Here is a 17,666-nt window from a genome sequence, read left to right on the forward strand (position 1 = left end):
TTTCATGCCACAACCATAAAGAACTAACTTTATGCCTATGCCACAAGTCATCATTAAGAGTTGGCCAAATAAATCTGACTAATGATAACTTTATGCGGCCAAATAAATCTGACTGATGATAACTTTATGCAAGAGTTTGAGATTAGAGTCAGCATCCAAAGACCACACTGTGGAACAGTAGCATTCCCAAAAAGGAAGGAGATGAGTTAAAACACTAAATAGATAATACAGGCAGTCCCCAGGTTACGACGGGGGTTCCATTCTTGAGACGCGTCGTAAGCCGAAAATCGTCGTAAGCCGGAACATCGTCAAAAATCCTAAGAAAACCTTACTTTTAATGCTTTGGGTGCATTGAAAACTATGTAAACTGCATTCTTATGGCATTTATCATAAAAAAAAACTTCAAATATTGATTATTTTGCATTTTTGGTGTCATATTTCATCTCCCAGATGAGCGTTGTAGGCGTCGTAACCCTCGAACATGCATCGTAACCCTGGAACATACGTCGTAACCCTGGAAATAATGTCTATTGACAAGCGTCGTAACCTCGGAACGTTGTAAGCCGACACCGTCATAACCCGGGGACTGCCTGTAGCTTCATCCTAAAAGCTACCAACTTTTTGAGAAACAGAGAAAGCAATGTGCATATGCTTCTCAAATTTCTTATCTCAAGAGTCACTGACATTTAAAAGCATACCATTAAATTTAACTCAGGCTCCACGGGCAAAAGTGTTATGGATCAACTAACCCACATACTTTGGGTTTTAGAGGGGTTAAGCTTCATGCCCCAAGCCTACTCCACTCATGATACATGCTAGATCTCTAATCAAGGAGTCTGCCACCACAGACCAAAGGCATAAAGAAGGGACAACAGCTAGATGAGTAACATCATCATTTTATGCAATAAGTTTGTTCTTGTTTAAATTCAGTGTAAAAACATTTAATAAGCTCTGGTACCAACTATGAACTAACCATGAACAGTTTAATGCAAAACTAGCTATGGTAATTTCTGTATAAGTGCAAACAAATGTTGAGCTTTGCAGCTGGTACTTGGAAAACTAAAACACCCAAAGTGAAACAAGGGATTTACAGAAATTTCTGTGAGAATAAAAATGGTCACATTCAATTACTTTCCTTAAACTTCCCAACTGTATTCTCTATAAAAAAGGGAATATCTTTAAAATATGCATGAAAATGACCATAGCAGTGACAACCAATTAGAGTGCTCAAGAGTGATGTTCTTAAGGGGGCCGGCCGGCTAATGCCGTTTTTTAACGACAGGACTTTGACATTCATACCACTTAATAAGGTGACTTGAGACATCTCCAAACCGCATATGATTTTCGCCTCTGACCTTCGATTTTGTGACGCCAGGGCAATTTATCCCATAAATAACCATTTTTCAAATTCTATCTCCTCCCTTGATATTTAATATTAAGACCTGGGATTACTACCATATATAGACCTGATGTCGATCTCCAATCAAAGGATGAGTTTTTTTTTGTTTTTTTTCTAAAAGTCATTTTTTTGCTAGATATGAATTTTTCAATATGGTAAAAAAATAAACCCTATAAATCACGAGAAAAAATTTATAAAAAAAAGACGAAACAAAAATTGGAAAAAAGGGTTCTGTTCTATTTGATTGTTCTATAATGTCTTTCTGAGTTATATACCAAATTCCAATGTTATAGCTTCAAAACTAAGTGAGTAGATAGATTTTGAAGGTCAATAAGTATAGTTTTGAGATACGGGCATTCAAAGTTTTCCTTTGCATTTCTATAAAGACAATGTTAATAAATAATGATTATTATGAATGTATATTTCTTTTTTGTGTATTAATAAACCAAACCTTATTTTATTTATCATAATTTAATCATAAATAATGATCCCTTTGCTCATATATCGTAGCCTGGGGCACTACTTGAGGCAAGATGGGGCACTCCTTCCTACGTAACCCCCTCTCTCCCCTTCACTAACTCGGCTTATTACAGCGAATTTTCTTCTGTATATTAGCGAGATGTTTTCCTTGTATTTTCCTCTTTGGCATGATGACATTCTTTCCGAAACAAAGATAAACAAACGTAAATGCAAGAGAATGTCAAAGGTGAAACTCGAAGGTGTACTCTCTTTTTACAAAGACAATTTAATAAATCATGATTATTATGAATTTCATATTCCCTTTTGGGTATTAAAAAACCAAAACTATGTTATTTATCATAAATGAAGATCTCTTTGCTCAAAGATCGTAGCCTTGGGCACAGTGTGACGTGTGCTGTCAGGCAAGAAGGGGGCGTTACTAGACAACCCTCCCCTCTCTCTCCACTAACTACGCGTATATTATGATATTCTGTAATAATACTTGAGCGATTTTTCTTCGTCTGTATGTTAGCGAGATGTTTTACTTGACGTCTATGGTCCAACTGATTCATGATTGAACCAGATAGTACTCGCTTCAGACGCTTCTGCGAGCCACGGAATCTCTACAGATGCCATTTCTCACAATTTCTTTGCCAATAATTATCAAAATTTACGATAACAGAAGAAATATTGCATTTTCTTGTACGGATGAATGTTTTAGGCTTATTGAGTTATGTTTACTAATTACCCTGTAACTACGAAAGTAAGAGGAATTTTGACGAAATATTTCGTATACGTATTCTCAATTGCCATATGAAGCTCCATGAATTTTTTCATGACTTTGCATTTTTCGCCCTATACCACCATATATAGGGGTTCCGGCCGGCCCCCTTAACATGTGCATACTATTCCCTACAATGATAACCAATTATAGTGTGCACATGAGACAAGTTCTTGCAGATGTCCATATTCCTTATTTTTCAAGAATTTTCAGACAATTTTGGGAAATTTTTCCAAAAACTTAATATCCATAGTTAGGGGAAATTAATTTTCAAAACTAAAAATATTACTCGACAAAATTTTATGTTAAGCCACAAGTCTGCCTAGTTGAAAATTCACTATACGATCAGAAACTAATTTCCTTTCCCCAAGATACTGACAGACACAACAAGAAACAATTTTATGCACATTACATCCACTTCAAAATTGCAAAGTAAAAGAAACCCAACAAATTGCAATTACTACACTTACTATTCCAAAGCTCTGAAAAGAAGATCTTGAAATCTTGTATCCATCTGCAGCGTTGGTGAGTGTTTCTTAAGGAGCTTTTCCCAACACTTAATAAGTACATCTTGAAGGATATTCTGCATATGATCAATATCTAATGTTGGACGAAGGTCATCAGCAGTTTTACACATCAAGTCATCTATCTCCGGAAGCAAAGGTTTGTGGCAACGAAACTTTGCTAAGAAATTTTCGGCTCTGAGAAAAAAACAAAAAAACTCTCTTAGCAATCCTCATATAAGTTATCTTTCTTCATAAACCCTTTGTATTTCTGTTACTTGAAAGATGTTTATGTTGAACCACTGGCATTATATAATATATACAGGCATTTCCCAGCTTACGATGGGTTCAGCTTACAACATTCCAAGGTTACAGAGCTTTTCAATTATATTTATCAGAAATTATTTCCAGGTTTACGACACATATTCCAGGGTTACGACACCTACAATGCTGATCTGGCTTAAGAAATATGACTCCAAAAATGCAAAATAAACAATATTTGAAGGTTCTTTTGATGTAAAATGCAACAAGAACACAGTTTACATACTTTTTAATGCACCCAAAGTATGAAATGTAAGGTTTTCTTAAGAATTTTATATAGCATTTTATATTATATTATATATATATATATATATATATATAGTATTATATAGAGATATATATATATATAGATAGGAGATAATATGATATATATATATATAGTATATATATATATATATATATTGATATATTATATATATATATAGATATATATAATATATTTTATATATATATATATATATCGATATTATATAAAATATATATATATATATATATACTATATATCGATATATGTATATATATATATATTATATGGTATATAGAGATATAATATATATATATATTTATATTATATATAGATAATATATATATATATATAGATATATATATATATATATATATATATATATATATATATATATATATGTTTAATATATATTTTATATATAAGATATATATATATATATATATATATAGATATATAATATATATATATATATCTATGATATATATATATATATACTATATAATCTCTATATATATATATAATATATATATAGTATATATTTATATATAGATTTATATATATTATTTATTAATATAATTTATCTATATTTATATATATTTATATATATAATTATATATATATTTACTATATATATTTATATATATTTAGATTACTGTATCTATAATTATATAAATTATATATAATATATATATATATATATATAATATATAATAAATAATATGATATATATATATCTATATTATATTAAATATATTATATATTACATATATATATTATATTAATATAATATTATTATTAAATATAGATATAATATTTATTTAGATATATATATATATTATATAGCTATTAAATATATATATATATAGATAATAGATTATATATGTTCGATTAGATAATATTATATATATATATATATATATATATATATATATATATTATATAGTATTATGTATATAGTAATAATACATATATATATATAGTATTATATACATAATATATAAGTATAATATTACGAATAGAATCTATTATATATTATATATATATATATCATATATATCTATATATATATATCATCTTATATATATATAATGTATCTCTTATTATAAATATATATATATCTATATATTATATCTATATATGTTATATAATATATATATGCATATATATATATATATATATATATATATCTACATCTATAATATACAATAGATATATATATATATATAGATTTATAATATATATCATGTATTTATTTATATAATTTATTATATATTATATTATATATATATATCGATATAGATATCCTAGATATACTAGATCTATATAAATATATTATATCAAATAATTATATAATATATATATAATCTATATTTAGTATATATATTAGTACTATATACAATATATATATATAGTATATATATACATATATATATAGTGTATAATATATATATATTATATATATATATTATATATAATATATAACATATCTTATAATATATATATATATATATATATATATATATATATATATATACAGGTAGTCCTGGGTTACGACGGGGGTCTGTTCTTGAGACGGCGTTGTAAGCTGAAAATTGTCAAAAGCCGGAGAGCATTCAAAACTATGTCAACTGCATTCTTATTGCATATTTCATAAAAAAAACCTTGAAATATTGATTATTTTGGATTTTTGGTGTCATATTTCTTCTGCCAGATGAGCGTTGTAGGCATCATAACCCTGGAACATGTGTCATAACCTCCGGAATGTGTCCTAACCTTGGAAATAATTTCTGATGAATATAATTGAAAAGCGCCTTAACCTCGGAATGTCGTAAGCCGAACCCGTCGTAACCTGGGGACTGCCTTTATGTATATATATATATACACACATATATATATATATATATATATATATATATATATATATACATATATATATTGATATATATATATATATATATATATATATATATATATATATATATATATATATATATATATAAAGGATTTTGACGAAGGAAAAATCTAATTTTGGGCAAGGACCTGTGTCGCCCAGTGAAATGTCCCTTTAGCACACATTTCTAAGGTATAAATATTGCTATGATACCAGAGAAAAAAGCTAATATGGAAATGCCAGAGTATTCTGGCTCGCTCACCTTTATTAAAGGTGTTGGTATGGTTTCTGGGGAGAGTGAAACCACTACCAGAGGTCCTTTGCCATTTAGATTCATCCTTCTTCAATATCCCTCCTCTACAGAGGAGCCAATCTAAGGCCCACTACCCACTACCGTTACAGCTAGCGCCTCTGATGTCATTCCTGCAGATAGCACCCAAGCTTGGGCCAAGAAAAGGGGGGGGTAAAAAGGAAAGGGTGGGATTTCACTGGGCGACACAGGTCCTTGCCCAGAAATAGATTTTTCCTTCGTCAAAATCCCTTTTCTGGGCTCAGCCAGTGTCGCTCCATGAAATAGTACCAGAGAAATGGCCATAAAAGCTTGGAAAGAGGAAGCACACAACTAAAAGGATAGGATAATCAAAATCAATTAAGGGTAATTGCTATAATCTAGGTATAAGGTTACAGAACAAGTAACAGAGCAATTTGAACCTTAACACTAATCCAATATACAAAAACACAACAGTTATTCATAAGCATATAGTAAGACTAAATGCAAACTGGGACTAGTCCCAGATACAAAACATATGGAAATTATCACAAGTATATACAATATGTGGCATCCAAGGTACAGTACAACTACATTGACGACTGAGCTACAGCAAGAATGCTAGCGAGGCAGGTAGGAAAGAGAGATGTAAGGAGAGACATAGGATAAACTATTTACTACTAAATTAAGCAGTGTCAGGGGAAACTGTGTTTCCGGCTACCACTGCTGGAAATTTAAGGGCTTCTAAGGACTTAAGATAATGGTGTTTGAATACTGTCGGAATTTCCAGCCTGTGTACTTCTTCAGATCTTCAAAATTCATGTGTTGAAAATAATTAATTGAGGTAGCTACTGCCCTAACATCATGTACCCGTGGGAAGGACTGCGGGTTGGCCTGTTTTATAAAGTATAAAATCTGTAGCCTAATTCCTTTTAAGGAAATGGTGCCTCCCTTTTCTCTAATGAACAGAGGGCCTGAAGATATCAGGGCAGTTCTACTTAGATATGCTTTTAGTGAAGTAACTGGACATAAGGACGGGTCCTGTGGAAGTGGGACAATTTTCCATGTGGCCCATCTATCCAGTGGGTCCTCATTCTTAGCTAGAAATTGGCGACCTGGAGAGAGTAACACCTCTCCTGAAGGGAGAAACTCTATATGATCTGATTATCTAAATAGAGCCGACAGTTCGGAAATTCTGGCTCCTGAGGCCAAACTTATTAGGAATAATATTTCCTTAAGAGAGCTATATAGTCATGAGTCATTATTACTGTCCGAGGCCAATTTAAGGACATCATTTAAGAACCATGACACAGACTTGGGCCTCTCAGATGGTCTGAGTCTAGTGCAAGCCTTGGGATAGAGAAAAAGTATGAATCTGTTAGATCTATTTTGAATTCAAACTGGAAGATCTTCTTAAGAGCAGACTTAGTAGTAGTAATAGTACTAGCTGCTAAACCTTTCTCAAATAGTGTCCTGAAAAAAGATATGGCCAGATTCGTGGTCATGGTTTGTGCATTAGTGTCCCTCAGGAATACAGCTAGTTTTTTAACAGCTGAATCGTATTGACGCAAGGTCAATTCTCGTTTATCAGATTCTAAGAACAAGATGTTCTGGGGATCGATATTAGCATCCCTCTGTGCTGCAAACTTCATGAAGTCCATAAAGTTAGGGCTTTCTGAATTCCTGAGGAAGCGAACACAGTCCGCGTTTGTACTAGTTGTGATAGTTTGGGATTGGGAATCCGTTGAGGTCGGAGTCCCAATTCCAGTAGAAGTGGGAACCAATTGCTCTTGGGCCAATTGGGGGCTATTAGAACAATGTGACCTTTGAATGTCCTGAGTTTGTTCAGGACTTTCAAGAGAAGATTCACTGGAGGAAAGAGGTAAATCTTCTTGCACAAATTCCAATCTATAGCCACAGCGTCCGTGGCATAAGCCAGTGGGTCCAGGTTGGGGGCCACATATCAAGGGAGTTTGTGGTTCGACTCGGTGGCGAAGAGATCTACCTGAAGCCCCGGTACTAGTTGACAGACCCAACTGAATGACTCCTTGTCCAGGGACCACTCCGACTCCAGCGGAACTGAACGTGATAGCGCATCCGCTACCACGTTTCTTACCCCCGCTAGATGAGTGGCTGACAGGTGCCATTTGTTCCTGTCTGCTAGTGAAAGTATGGCTATCATGACATGGTTCACGTGGCTCCAATTGGAGCCTCCCCTGTTGATGCAGTGTACTATCACTGCACTGTCCAGCACCAGCATGATATGAGATTTCTTGACTGGATGAAGCTTTTTCAGGGTGAGGAACACTGCCATAGCTTCCAGTACATTGATATGAAGCTGGCAGAATGGTAGGGACCAGGTTCCCTGCACCTTTTTGTACTGTGAGTAACCGCCCCAGCTGCTTAGTGATGCATCTGTGTGGATCACTAAGGCCGGCGGAGGGAATTGCAGCGGAATTGTCTTTGACAAATTCTTGATCTCCGTCCATGGGCAGAGTCTCTTCCGTAAGATCGCCGGGATAGGTGCTAGTTTGTTCGGGGATTTCTTGTTTGCTCTTGATCGCCAAACCCGGTTTATGTCCTTTAGTCTGGCTTTCAGAAGAACGTCCGTTACTGAAGCAAATTGGAGAGAACCCAAGATTCTTTCTTGGTTCCTCCGGGATGTCTGTTTGCACTTGAGAAATTGTCTGGTTGCTTTGGCTATTTCTCTCCTTTTCAATGGCGGAATTGATTGAGTGTGGGAGTTCAAGTCCCATTGAATCCCTAGCCACTGGAAGCAGGACTCCAGTATTAACTGGGACTTGGTTCTGTTTATCTGGAAGCCTAGATGTTCCAGAAACCGGATTACTTTGACCGTTGCTTTGCGACATGCTTCGATGCTTGTGGCCCACACGAGCTAATCGTCCAGATAAGCTACTAGCATTATTCCTTGATGCCTTAGTTCTTGAACAACTGTCTCCGCCTATTTTGCAAATACCCTGGGGGCTATGTTGAGCCCGAATGGCATTACTTTGAAGGAGTAGGCCTGTTTTCCTAGTCTGAAGCCTAGAAACGGGCAGAAGTGCCTTGCTACTGGAACATGATAGTAGGCATCTGTAAGATCTATAGAGGTGGTGACGGCCCCACGGGGAAGTAAGGTCCGCACCTGCAAAACGGTCAGCATCCGGAACTTGTTGTAGTGAATGAATAAGTTCAGACGAGACAAGTCTAGAATTATTCTTCGCTTGTTTGAGTCTTTCTTTGGCACGCTGAACAAGCGACCTTGAAATTTTAAATGCTTGACTCTTGACACTATTCCTTTTTGAAGGAGTTCTTGAGAATACTCTACCAATTCCGCTATTGGTTCCTGATAAAAGGTGTTGGATGGAGGGGGACCTTTGAGCCAACTCCATCCTAGACCTTTGGACACAATGCTTTGGGCCCACTTGCTGAACCTCCAACGGTGACGAAAGAGGAACAGCCTCCCTCCTACCTGAGGATTCTCACTGGTTTGAGGAAGGGCGTGCACCACGTCCTCCTCGGGAACCCTTGCCTCGGTTGGTGGCTCTTCCACCGCCTCGTTGACAGAAGGCGCCTCTGGCTCTGCTACCCCTGCCAAAGCTGTTGAAGGCTTGAAACGACTGGTTTTCAAACACCGGGTTATAAGCACGGGAGACAGTATAGGAGGCTGAAGCCTGTGCCTGTTGCGGCGATTGTGTCAGCAGCACAAACTGCTGTTGTGGCTGCGCCTTAGAGGTTGAAGGTTGCGGTACCAGAGTCTGGATGGGCTGGAACTTCCTAGGCTTCTTCTTTGACGGGATTCAATCCGGCGGACTCCGGTTTCCGTTTGGAGACGAGTCCCCAGCGAACCCTTAGGCTCTGGTTGAACCTGACCGCCTCGCAGTGCACTTCGTTCGCTACTGAGGCCGGGAAGAGGTCAGAGCCCCATATGGATGAGGCTGAAAGCTTGTTGGGCTCGTGGCAGATCGTGACCTCCGCCAGCACATGTTTCCTGCAATTTCGTCTAGCTATGACGAAATCATACAAGTCACATTGCACTGAGTACAATAGTGACTTGGTGATGATCTTGAATAACGGTTCTTCTCCGTAGATTAGAGCCGATACTTCTGTCATAACTAGCGAGTTGAGGGACCTGCAAAGCCTCATCCTGGCGTCATACTCAGTTTGAATGAGGTTTTCCGACAGCCTGGGTAATCTCTCGCTAAATAGCGTAATGGCGCAGTCCGGCTTTAGCTTACCTACAGAAAAGGTGGCCGGAAGATCTACCCAGTAATCATCAGTTCCGGGGAGCAGGAGGGAAGTCGGTTCTATCTCCCGGAGCTGGGGCATGGGCTCTTCCTTCATTGCTGCCTGCAATGTCAATTCTGCCACCTTAGACGTGAACGGTGAAGATTGTGAACGGGCTCTTGAATGCTGTAACCCTGGTATTAGTGCATTGCCACTCCTCCAGGTTACACAACCATGCCTACTGGGCCTGGTCCCGGGGAAAGAATTACTGTTTCTTTTGGGACCTTGTCTTCCCTCCTCATAGCTGCCTCCGTAAGGCGGACCTAGCCTATGAAAGGGGGCTGTAATCCTTGCGGATAGAACTCGAAGTCCTCAAACCTTCGAGTTCAGTAGCCCTCAATCGTGAGCATGCTGTCCACGAAAGGAGCACATGAAGCAACCCTCCATGGGTTGTTCGGCATAAAGGGAGGAAGGGTAGACGAATCCGGCATTAGCAAGCTCTGAGCTGCCAGGCCGGACTGTGGGAGTCCTGTCAGTGCATTCTCCCGGAGACCTGCAATAAGGTTCTCCTGGGTAACCAGTCTACCCGAGATAGCTTAGATAGACTGCCCTGATGCCTCTAAGGAGGAGGACAACTGGACAAACATTTCCTGGAACTTGGATTGCACCAAGTTCCCGACCATGCTGCCCATCTGCTGCATAATATTTGCCGAAATATTTGCAGAGAAAACGTCAGGGTCAAAGGAGTCCTTAGGAGTCCTGGGTCTGGCTCCTTTTGAGGTGGACCCCTCAGGGTTGGAGGAGGAGGGCTGAGCCCTCTCCTTAGAAGACTTGGTCCTCGACCCTTTAGAATAGGAAGCCAGTTTAGCATTGTCAGCTCCGGGATGGTGAGCCGGAAGCTTACAGGCAAGACTGGTACCTGACTTCTTAGACAGGGACTTCTGCAGCGCTTTAAAGTCTCGCTTGCCTTTGACTTTAGGGATCGCCAAGGTGGACTTCAGCCTGACCGACTGAAGTCCCCGGTGAATCCCTGGAAAGAGGTTGAAGTCGAAGGGGAAGAAGCTCTAGATGGACTCAAGGAAAGCCCTTGAGCCCCTACAGTACCATGCCTTCAACAGCCATGGGCTCGAGGTCCAGATCCAGAGCAGCTACTTCCTGCACGACTTCCTGTGTAGAAGCCTCCTCTGGGGGCTGAGCGACTTCCTCTTGTATGGAAGTGATCAGGGGAGCTGCCACTTTGGGGTCCACGGATGACGTGCTCTTCCCGGCGGGGAAGATGAGAGTGGCCATCTCCTTGGAGAGGATGTAGGGTTGGCCCTAGGTAACGTTACGGCCAAACCCATCAACCCAGGCCTTCAGGGTGGCTAGAGCAGTCTCCCGGACTACTTGGGCACCCTGAAAAAGAGGGTTATTAACACTTAAGACTAACCTAGGTTAAACTGTAACTTATCTTAACAGACATATCAAATTGATATAAATTTCACTGGTACTCAATGCATTACTGTGTAGACTCCAAAATGCCACCTACCTCAGAGGAGACTTGGTCTACGAGCTCGTAGCATATGAGGCAACTCTCATGGTGCCATACCAGGGACTCGTTGAGGCGGATCGCGCAGGTGGAGTGGGTACGGCAGACCTCACGCCCACAGGGGTCTTGAAGGACAGCATTGCAGCCAGACTCCATACAATGGGTGACCTGCAAGTGAAATGATACACGAGTATCACCACTAACCTTCCGGACTAGGTCCGTGGTTGTGATATGCCATGATGCCGGAGTGCTCCGGTGTTAATAAGTAACATGGTCCAGTATCTACCTGCTCTTTGGCCGTGTATGTAGTGAGGCATCCGACAGGATCGGTAGAACAGCTTGAAACAGTGTGTTTCCGGCGATGCCGGAGATCAATGTAATCACTGAATCAGGATAACCACCTATTCCATACGCCGGAGCAAGGAGTAGTCCGAACAAACACAGGGTGAGGAGCAGGGGGAGACCAGGAAGAAAGTTAAACAGCAGAGTTTGACGACTCTGCCGTAGAGGAACTTAAAACTGGAATAAGTTGGGAGATGACCCCTGGCGGGGTTGGGGGACTACACCAATAAACTTAAACTAAAGGTAATGGATGTCATTATATGTAAAAGAATATGCATGCAACAAGCGTACCCCTTTAAGGGAGGCCGGAGCCTCCACAATAATTCACCAACCCAAGGCGGACCTGGCTACGCCGGGGTCCTGTATCCGCCGGAGCGGGAAGGAAATGGTGACTAACGAAAGGGAAACGCAACCCGAGAGCTGAGGAGAACCGAGCTCCACCGAGCCTGGTGGCTCCCCCCTACTCTTCTGGGGAGAGCGGCAGAGAAGCTGGCCAGCTCGTCGAAAGCCCTCCAGCCACCTCCCCTGACCCCCTTGAGGGGGGGGGATGGGGAGGGTTGCTCGGATCGGCTGCCTGAGACAGCGTGAGCGAGCGTACCTCCCCCAAGGTGGGGGGAAGAGGGACTGGAAGGGTCGACGCGGGGTGGCTCATACGCGGTCGCCTGGAACTCTCTCGGCCAGGTGAACATCCACGTGGTGAGAAAGGCCAGGCGATCGAAGGAGGCCTATAGGCCAACCGAAGCCGTATCAATGAACATGTAACATATAAATAAACATCCTATCCTAACACGGGGGAAAGGAAGAAAAGTGAGATGGGAGAGAAAGAGCAATGTCCTGGAGAAGCTGGGCAGAGCCAACCAAGAAGGATGGTCAAGCCTGGCAACTCCGAGCAGCTAGCCTATATGCTGTGGCGAAAAGACACAAGGCAGGCGGACAGGGTTGCTCGAGGACAAAGGAAGAAGAACCAGGGTCCTTCGGTAAGGGCGCCTAACGAAGAGGTAACCTGACAACTAAAAGATACATGCATGCATGAACATCTGGGCTGAAAGGTAACGACGTAAGCTACAAGCTGAGAGCATGCTCGGACAACATCCCCCGTGTGGATAAAGTAACAAAAAATTAATAAATGCGTCAGTGAAAATCACAGGAAGGTACTGCTAAACAAAGAATCGAGCCCAAATGGTATGGGGGACCGAATGGGACACGAAACAAGGTAACATGAGGGAGCGAGCCGAGTATGGCGGCGCGGGGACGGCGCCGCATGGGACGCCGTCTTATAAAAACCTAAATAATTTGGTTAAATGTGCCAAGGGAAGCCCCTAAAAAGTGTCAACCATTAATAGCAGTACTCAACTTGGATGCAGCAACAGCTTGACGTTCCATGACGGTGGTGAAAGAATTCCAGCGAGAAAACACAACACGAGAAGAAAAACACGTGTGGAGTGGGTCATGCTATAAAAAGGAATGATGTCAGAGGCACTAGCCGTAAAGGTAGCGGGTAGTGGGCCTTAAATCAGCTCCTATGTAGAGGAGGGATATTGAAGAAGGATGAATCTAAATGGCAAAGGACCTCTGGTAGTGGTTTCACTCACCCAAGAAACCATACCGACACCTTTAAAATAGAGTGAGCGAGCCAGAATACTCTGGCATTTCCATATTAGCTTTTTTCTCTGGTATCATAGCAATATTTATACCTTAGAAATGTGTGCTAAAGGGACATTTCACGGAGCGACACAGGCTGAGCCCAGAAATAAATATATATATGAGATATATATATAAAATAAATAAAATATATAATATATATAATATTTATATATATATATATATATAATATATATATAATATATATATATAATATATATATATATATATATATATATATATAATATATATATATATATAATATATATATAATATATATATAATATATAAATATATATAATATATATAAAATATATATATATTATATATATATATATATATATATATATATATATATATATATATATAATATATATATATATATATATATATATATATATATATATATATATATATATATATATAATATAGATAATATATATTTCTGGCTCAGCTCGTGTCGGCCTATGAAGTAATCCTTAATATCATTCTTTCTAGGTAAAATTAGCCTAAAATTACCAGAGAAAAACAAAATTAAGAAATGTCAGTAAAACTGACTCGCTCACTCTTAAAAAGAAGTGTCGGTATGATATAGTGGGGCGAGTGTGGAACACTACCACGAGACAAACACCAATTAGAACTTCCCTATCAGAATCCCCCCAAGAGAGAGCCGATACCAACGGGCGATGCAGCCTCTACTACTACTACTAGAGGACGCCACGGACAGCAGCGCCCCTAGCGGTCATCCTTAATTTTTAGCACCAGCGACAAGTCGCCATTTTCTTGTGCTCGTGTTTTTTTCTTTGGATTATCCGCTTAGAAATCATGGAACGCTCTGCTATCGCCACAGCTAAGTTAAGTAACTCATAAGTAACGTTTTTTACTGTAATTTTTATCTTCCCAGGTACCAGTATTTCCCTTTTATAGGCCAAATACGGTTCCTCGGTTGTCTCGTCGGCGGCCATGCCGCCTCGTAAGAATTCCCGGTCCTCCATACTGGGACTTCTTATGCTTATGGGCTTACTTTTTCACATTCATTGTTTACATCGAGTTTAGCTAGTTCAGCCCTCCTACCATTCTCTTAGCTTGGTATTTAGGGCTATTATTATTATTTTCGGCCCAGCATCCCGGCTCTTGCTCTACATCGGCTATCGCTGGCTCCGAGTGGGCTTCTGTTTCTCGGAACAGTCTGCCTCCTCCTGGGCTTCTTTCTCTTTTACTAAAAGTGTCTCTTCCCCTTTTCTTTTTCGATGTATGATTCTATTTAGGGTGTTAGGCTAGCCTAGGTGCTTGTTCCACATGTTGGTACAGCTTGGTTCACGTGGCCCTACCACGGTTGTGTTGCTCGCGGCCTAGGCCACTTGCGGTCACGTGTACTATAGCACCTTACCCTGCCCCTTCCCTCCCTCTCTGATGTAGGGAGGAGCTGGGGGACCCCTTGGTTGTCATAACAACCTCATCGCCTTCTCTCACACTCCCGGAGGTGCCGGGGGGTTCCGCCAGCAGGGGGTATAGGGCGACCACCATGAGGTACCGGGTTCTCCATACGGGTAGTTGGTGAGGTTGGGGAGGAGTAGGCCATCCCTCCCCCCTTTTCCTCCGCGCTCCCGCCGTGTTTCGCCGGGACCTCCATCCCCCCCTCCCCATTACTCAGCCACCTCCCTTACGATACGAAAGGAGCCTTCCGTCGCAGCCGGGGCCCCTTTGGTTATAGGATATTGGCTCCGCTAGCGGGCAGGGTGGGTGCTATGGATGGTCGATTGCTTGCCTACTATATCCTTATATCTCTCCCCCGCTACCGGAAGGGAGCTTACCCTTACCTACGCACTCTTCTAGTAGACGGGTGGAGAGAAGTTGTTTTAATGTTGTTATTTTGCTACTTTAAGGATATATCCCTATTATAAGATATTTTTACAATGAATTGTGTATTATTTATATTCATTTTAATCAACCATCCCCGCCATTATCCGTCGTTGGGTTTCCATTACCACCACTCCTAGTTGGTTGATTCTTGTGCCTCCGCCACTGGCGGAGCCATAGCCTATCTTCCAACCTGGTTACCACACGTATTTTAGCGGGGCTCTGGTTTTATCTAACTTTATCGCTCCGGCACCAGCGGAGCATATGTTAGGCTGTAAGTGTTTACTCTGTACTCATGTAACGTTTTCACTTACAGGCTACCAACTGCCAGGTCCTCGCTTGTAATGCGTACGCTGTATGACCCTGTGGACATGACGAGTGCAGGGTCCCCACGCCCCGTGTGCCACTTCGTTCAACGAGTCTATCGTCTGGCACCCCGAGGCCTGCGCTATATGCTACGACCTGGTCGGTCAGCTGGGGGATGGGTAAGTCCATTATGAGGTTACTTATGAATTTACTAACAACTTCTAGTTCGTAAGTTTGTTAACCCTGTCCGCAATTGGTAGCTAATCCAGCCTTTCTTTCAGGCCTAGCGGTGTGAGGGAAGTCGCCCTCGCCACCCTCAAAGCGTGGGTGGGCGCTTTGGGAAAAACGCCGCCAAGGGCCAGCCCTACATATTGGATAGGAAGCTGGCCATCCAGATCTTCCCTGCTGGGCAAGTCGACGGGCTACGTCGACCCCTTGTCCGCCGCCCCCGTGATAGCCGCCATCCAACAAGAACTCCAGCAGTCGTTTGGGGTCGTAGCCTCCCAGGAGTCAGTTCCGGACGTCGCCGCCCTGGACCTGAATCTCGAGCCGATGGCGGTAGTAAGTGAGGATTTGTTGGTTGAGGTAGGTTTTGTCGGGCGCCCAAGGTCTTTCCTTGGGCGCTCCTGGATCTTCTCCTGTCCCTTCTTCTTCCGCCTCTTTCCAAGGCTTTCCGGGATCTGAGATCCCTAGCCGCACTCCCGCTTCTCTCTGTACCTCCTAAGGAGAAGAAGAGAGAACCGAAGACCTTGTCTAAGACGACTTCTAGGAAGTCGTCTTCGTCTTCTTCGGCCAGGAAGTCATCGACTTCATACGCCGACGCGGTGAAGGCTAAGCCGAGCTCTTCCCAGTCGAAGAGCTCCAGAGGCAAGGCTTCGAAGGAGAAGGCTCGCGCTACCTCCGAGTCGCTGCCTTCCCCCGCCTCCGCTGCCCCCTCTCCGGCTATGCCGGCAGGGGTGGCAAGCACCAGCTCCTGCGTTCCCTCTCCTGCCTCACCAGGAATGATGGAGCAGGTAGGAGTGATGGTAGGTTCCCAAATTTCAGCTTGGGGAACACGTTTTGAGCAGATGTTCGCACAATTGTCGAGCACTCTGTCTCAAACTGGACATACGGTCCAGGAACTCTCTAATAGATTGAGAGAGAATGAGGATCGGGTAGCTGGGCTATCTCAGGCTCCTCCCCCAGTCTCCCCTGCTTCTAGCACGGGGATTCTCCAACTTCCGTCTTACGACTCCTTGCCAGCTTTCTCTATGGAGAATCCATGGAGAGTAGCGGCCTACGCTCCTTTTAAGGACGGGATGATTTCGATCCCGGAGTTTGGCACTCGAAGGATTGAGGACTTCGAGTTCTATCCTCCGGGTCTGTCACAGCCTTTCATCGGGTATGCTAGGCTGACGCCAACGGCTCTTACGAGAGAGGACAAGATCTCGAAGGAGTCAGTCCTCTACAGTAGAGATCACGCCCAACGAGAATGGGTTCACTGCCTTGAGGACTGGGAGTGTACTAATACTAGACTCCAGGCCTATAAGAGCCCCTTCACAATTTTCGCGACGGAAGAGGAGGTCTCTCTTCCGTTCGCCACGAAATTGGTGGAGAAGGCTCTTCAGGCAGTCCTCAAGGATGAGCCCGTTCCACAGTTGAGAGAGTCGGAGTCTACTTCTCCCACTCTTCCCCGCCTTCGGAGAGTTATGGGAAAACCTGCCAGCTACTTTCACGCTGGGTAAACTCAAGCCGGACTGCGCTATGGACCAGTTCGGTGAGAAGTTACCTAGGCTGCCGGACTCCCTAATCCAGGCAGAGTTCGATGCGCGAACTAGGTTTGGCAGGTCCTTAACTCTCTTATAGTTACGGAAATGGCTGCCCATTTCATACGCTAACGAACCGCTGTTCAAG

At 41.6% G+C, this 17,666-nt stretch overlaps 1 protein-coding gene across 1 annotated transcript in view; it reads right to left on the reverse strand.

Moving 5' to 3' along the window:
• LOC135221301 (uncharacterized) overlaps positions 1–17,666 on the reverse strand; it is a 146,837-nt gene that overhangs the window by 67,742 nt on the left and 61,429 nt on the right. Inside the window, exon 2 of the mRNA XM_064259109.1 lies at positions 3,110–3,340. Within this exon, the coding sequence (XP_064115179.1) occupies positions 3,110–3,276 (167 nt within the window). The 5' untranslated portion in view covers positions 3,277–3,340. The remainder of the gene's footprint in view (positions 1–3,109; positions 3,341–17,666) is intronic.

Source organism: Macrobrachium nipponense, chromosome 2, assembly GCF_015104395.2.
Source record: "Macrobrachium nipponense isolate FS-2020 chromosome 2, ASM1510439v2, whole genome shotgun sequence".
NCBI lineage: Eukaryota > Metazoa > Arthropoda > Malacostraca > Decapoda > Palaemonidae > Macrobrachium > Macrobrachium nipponense.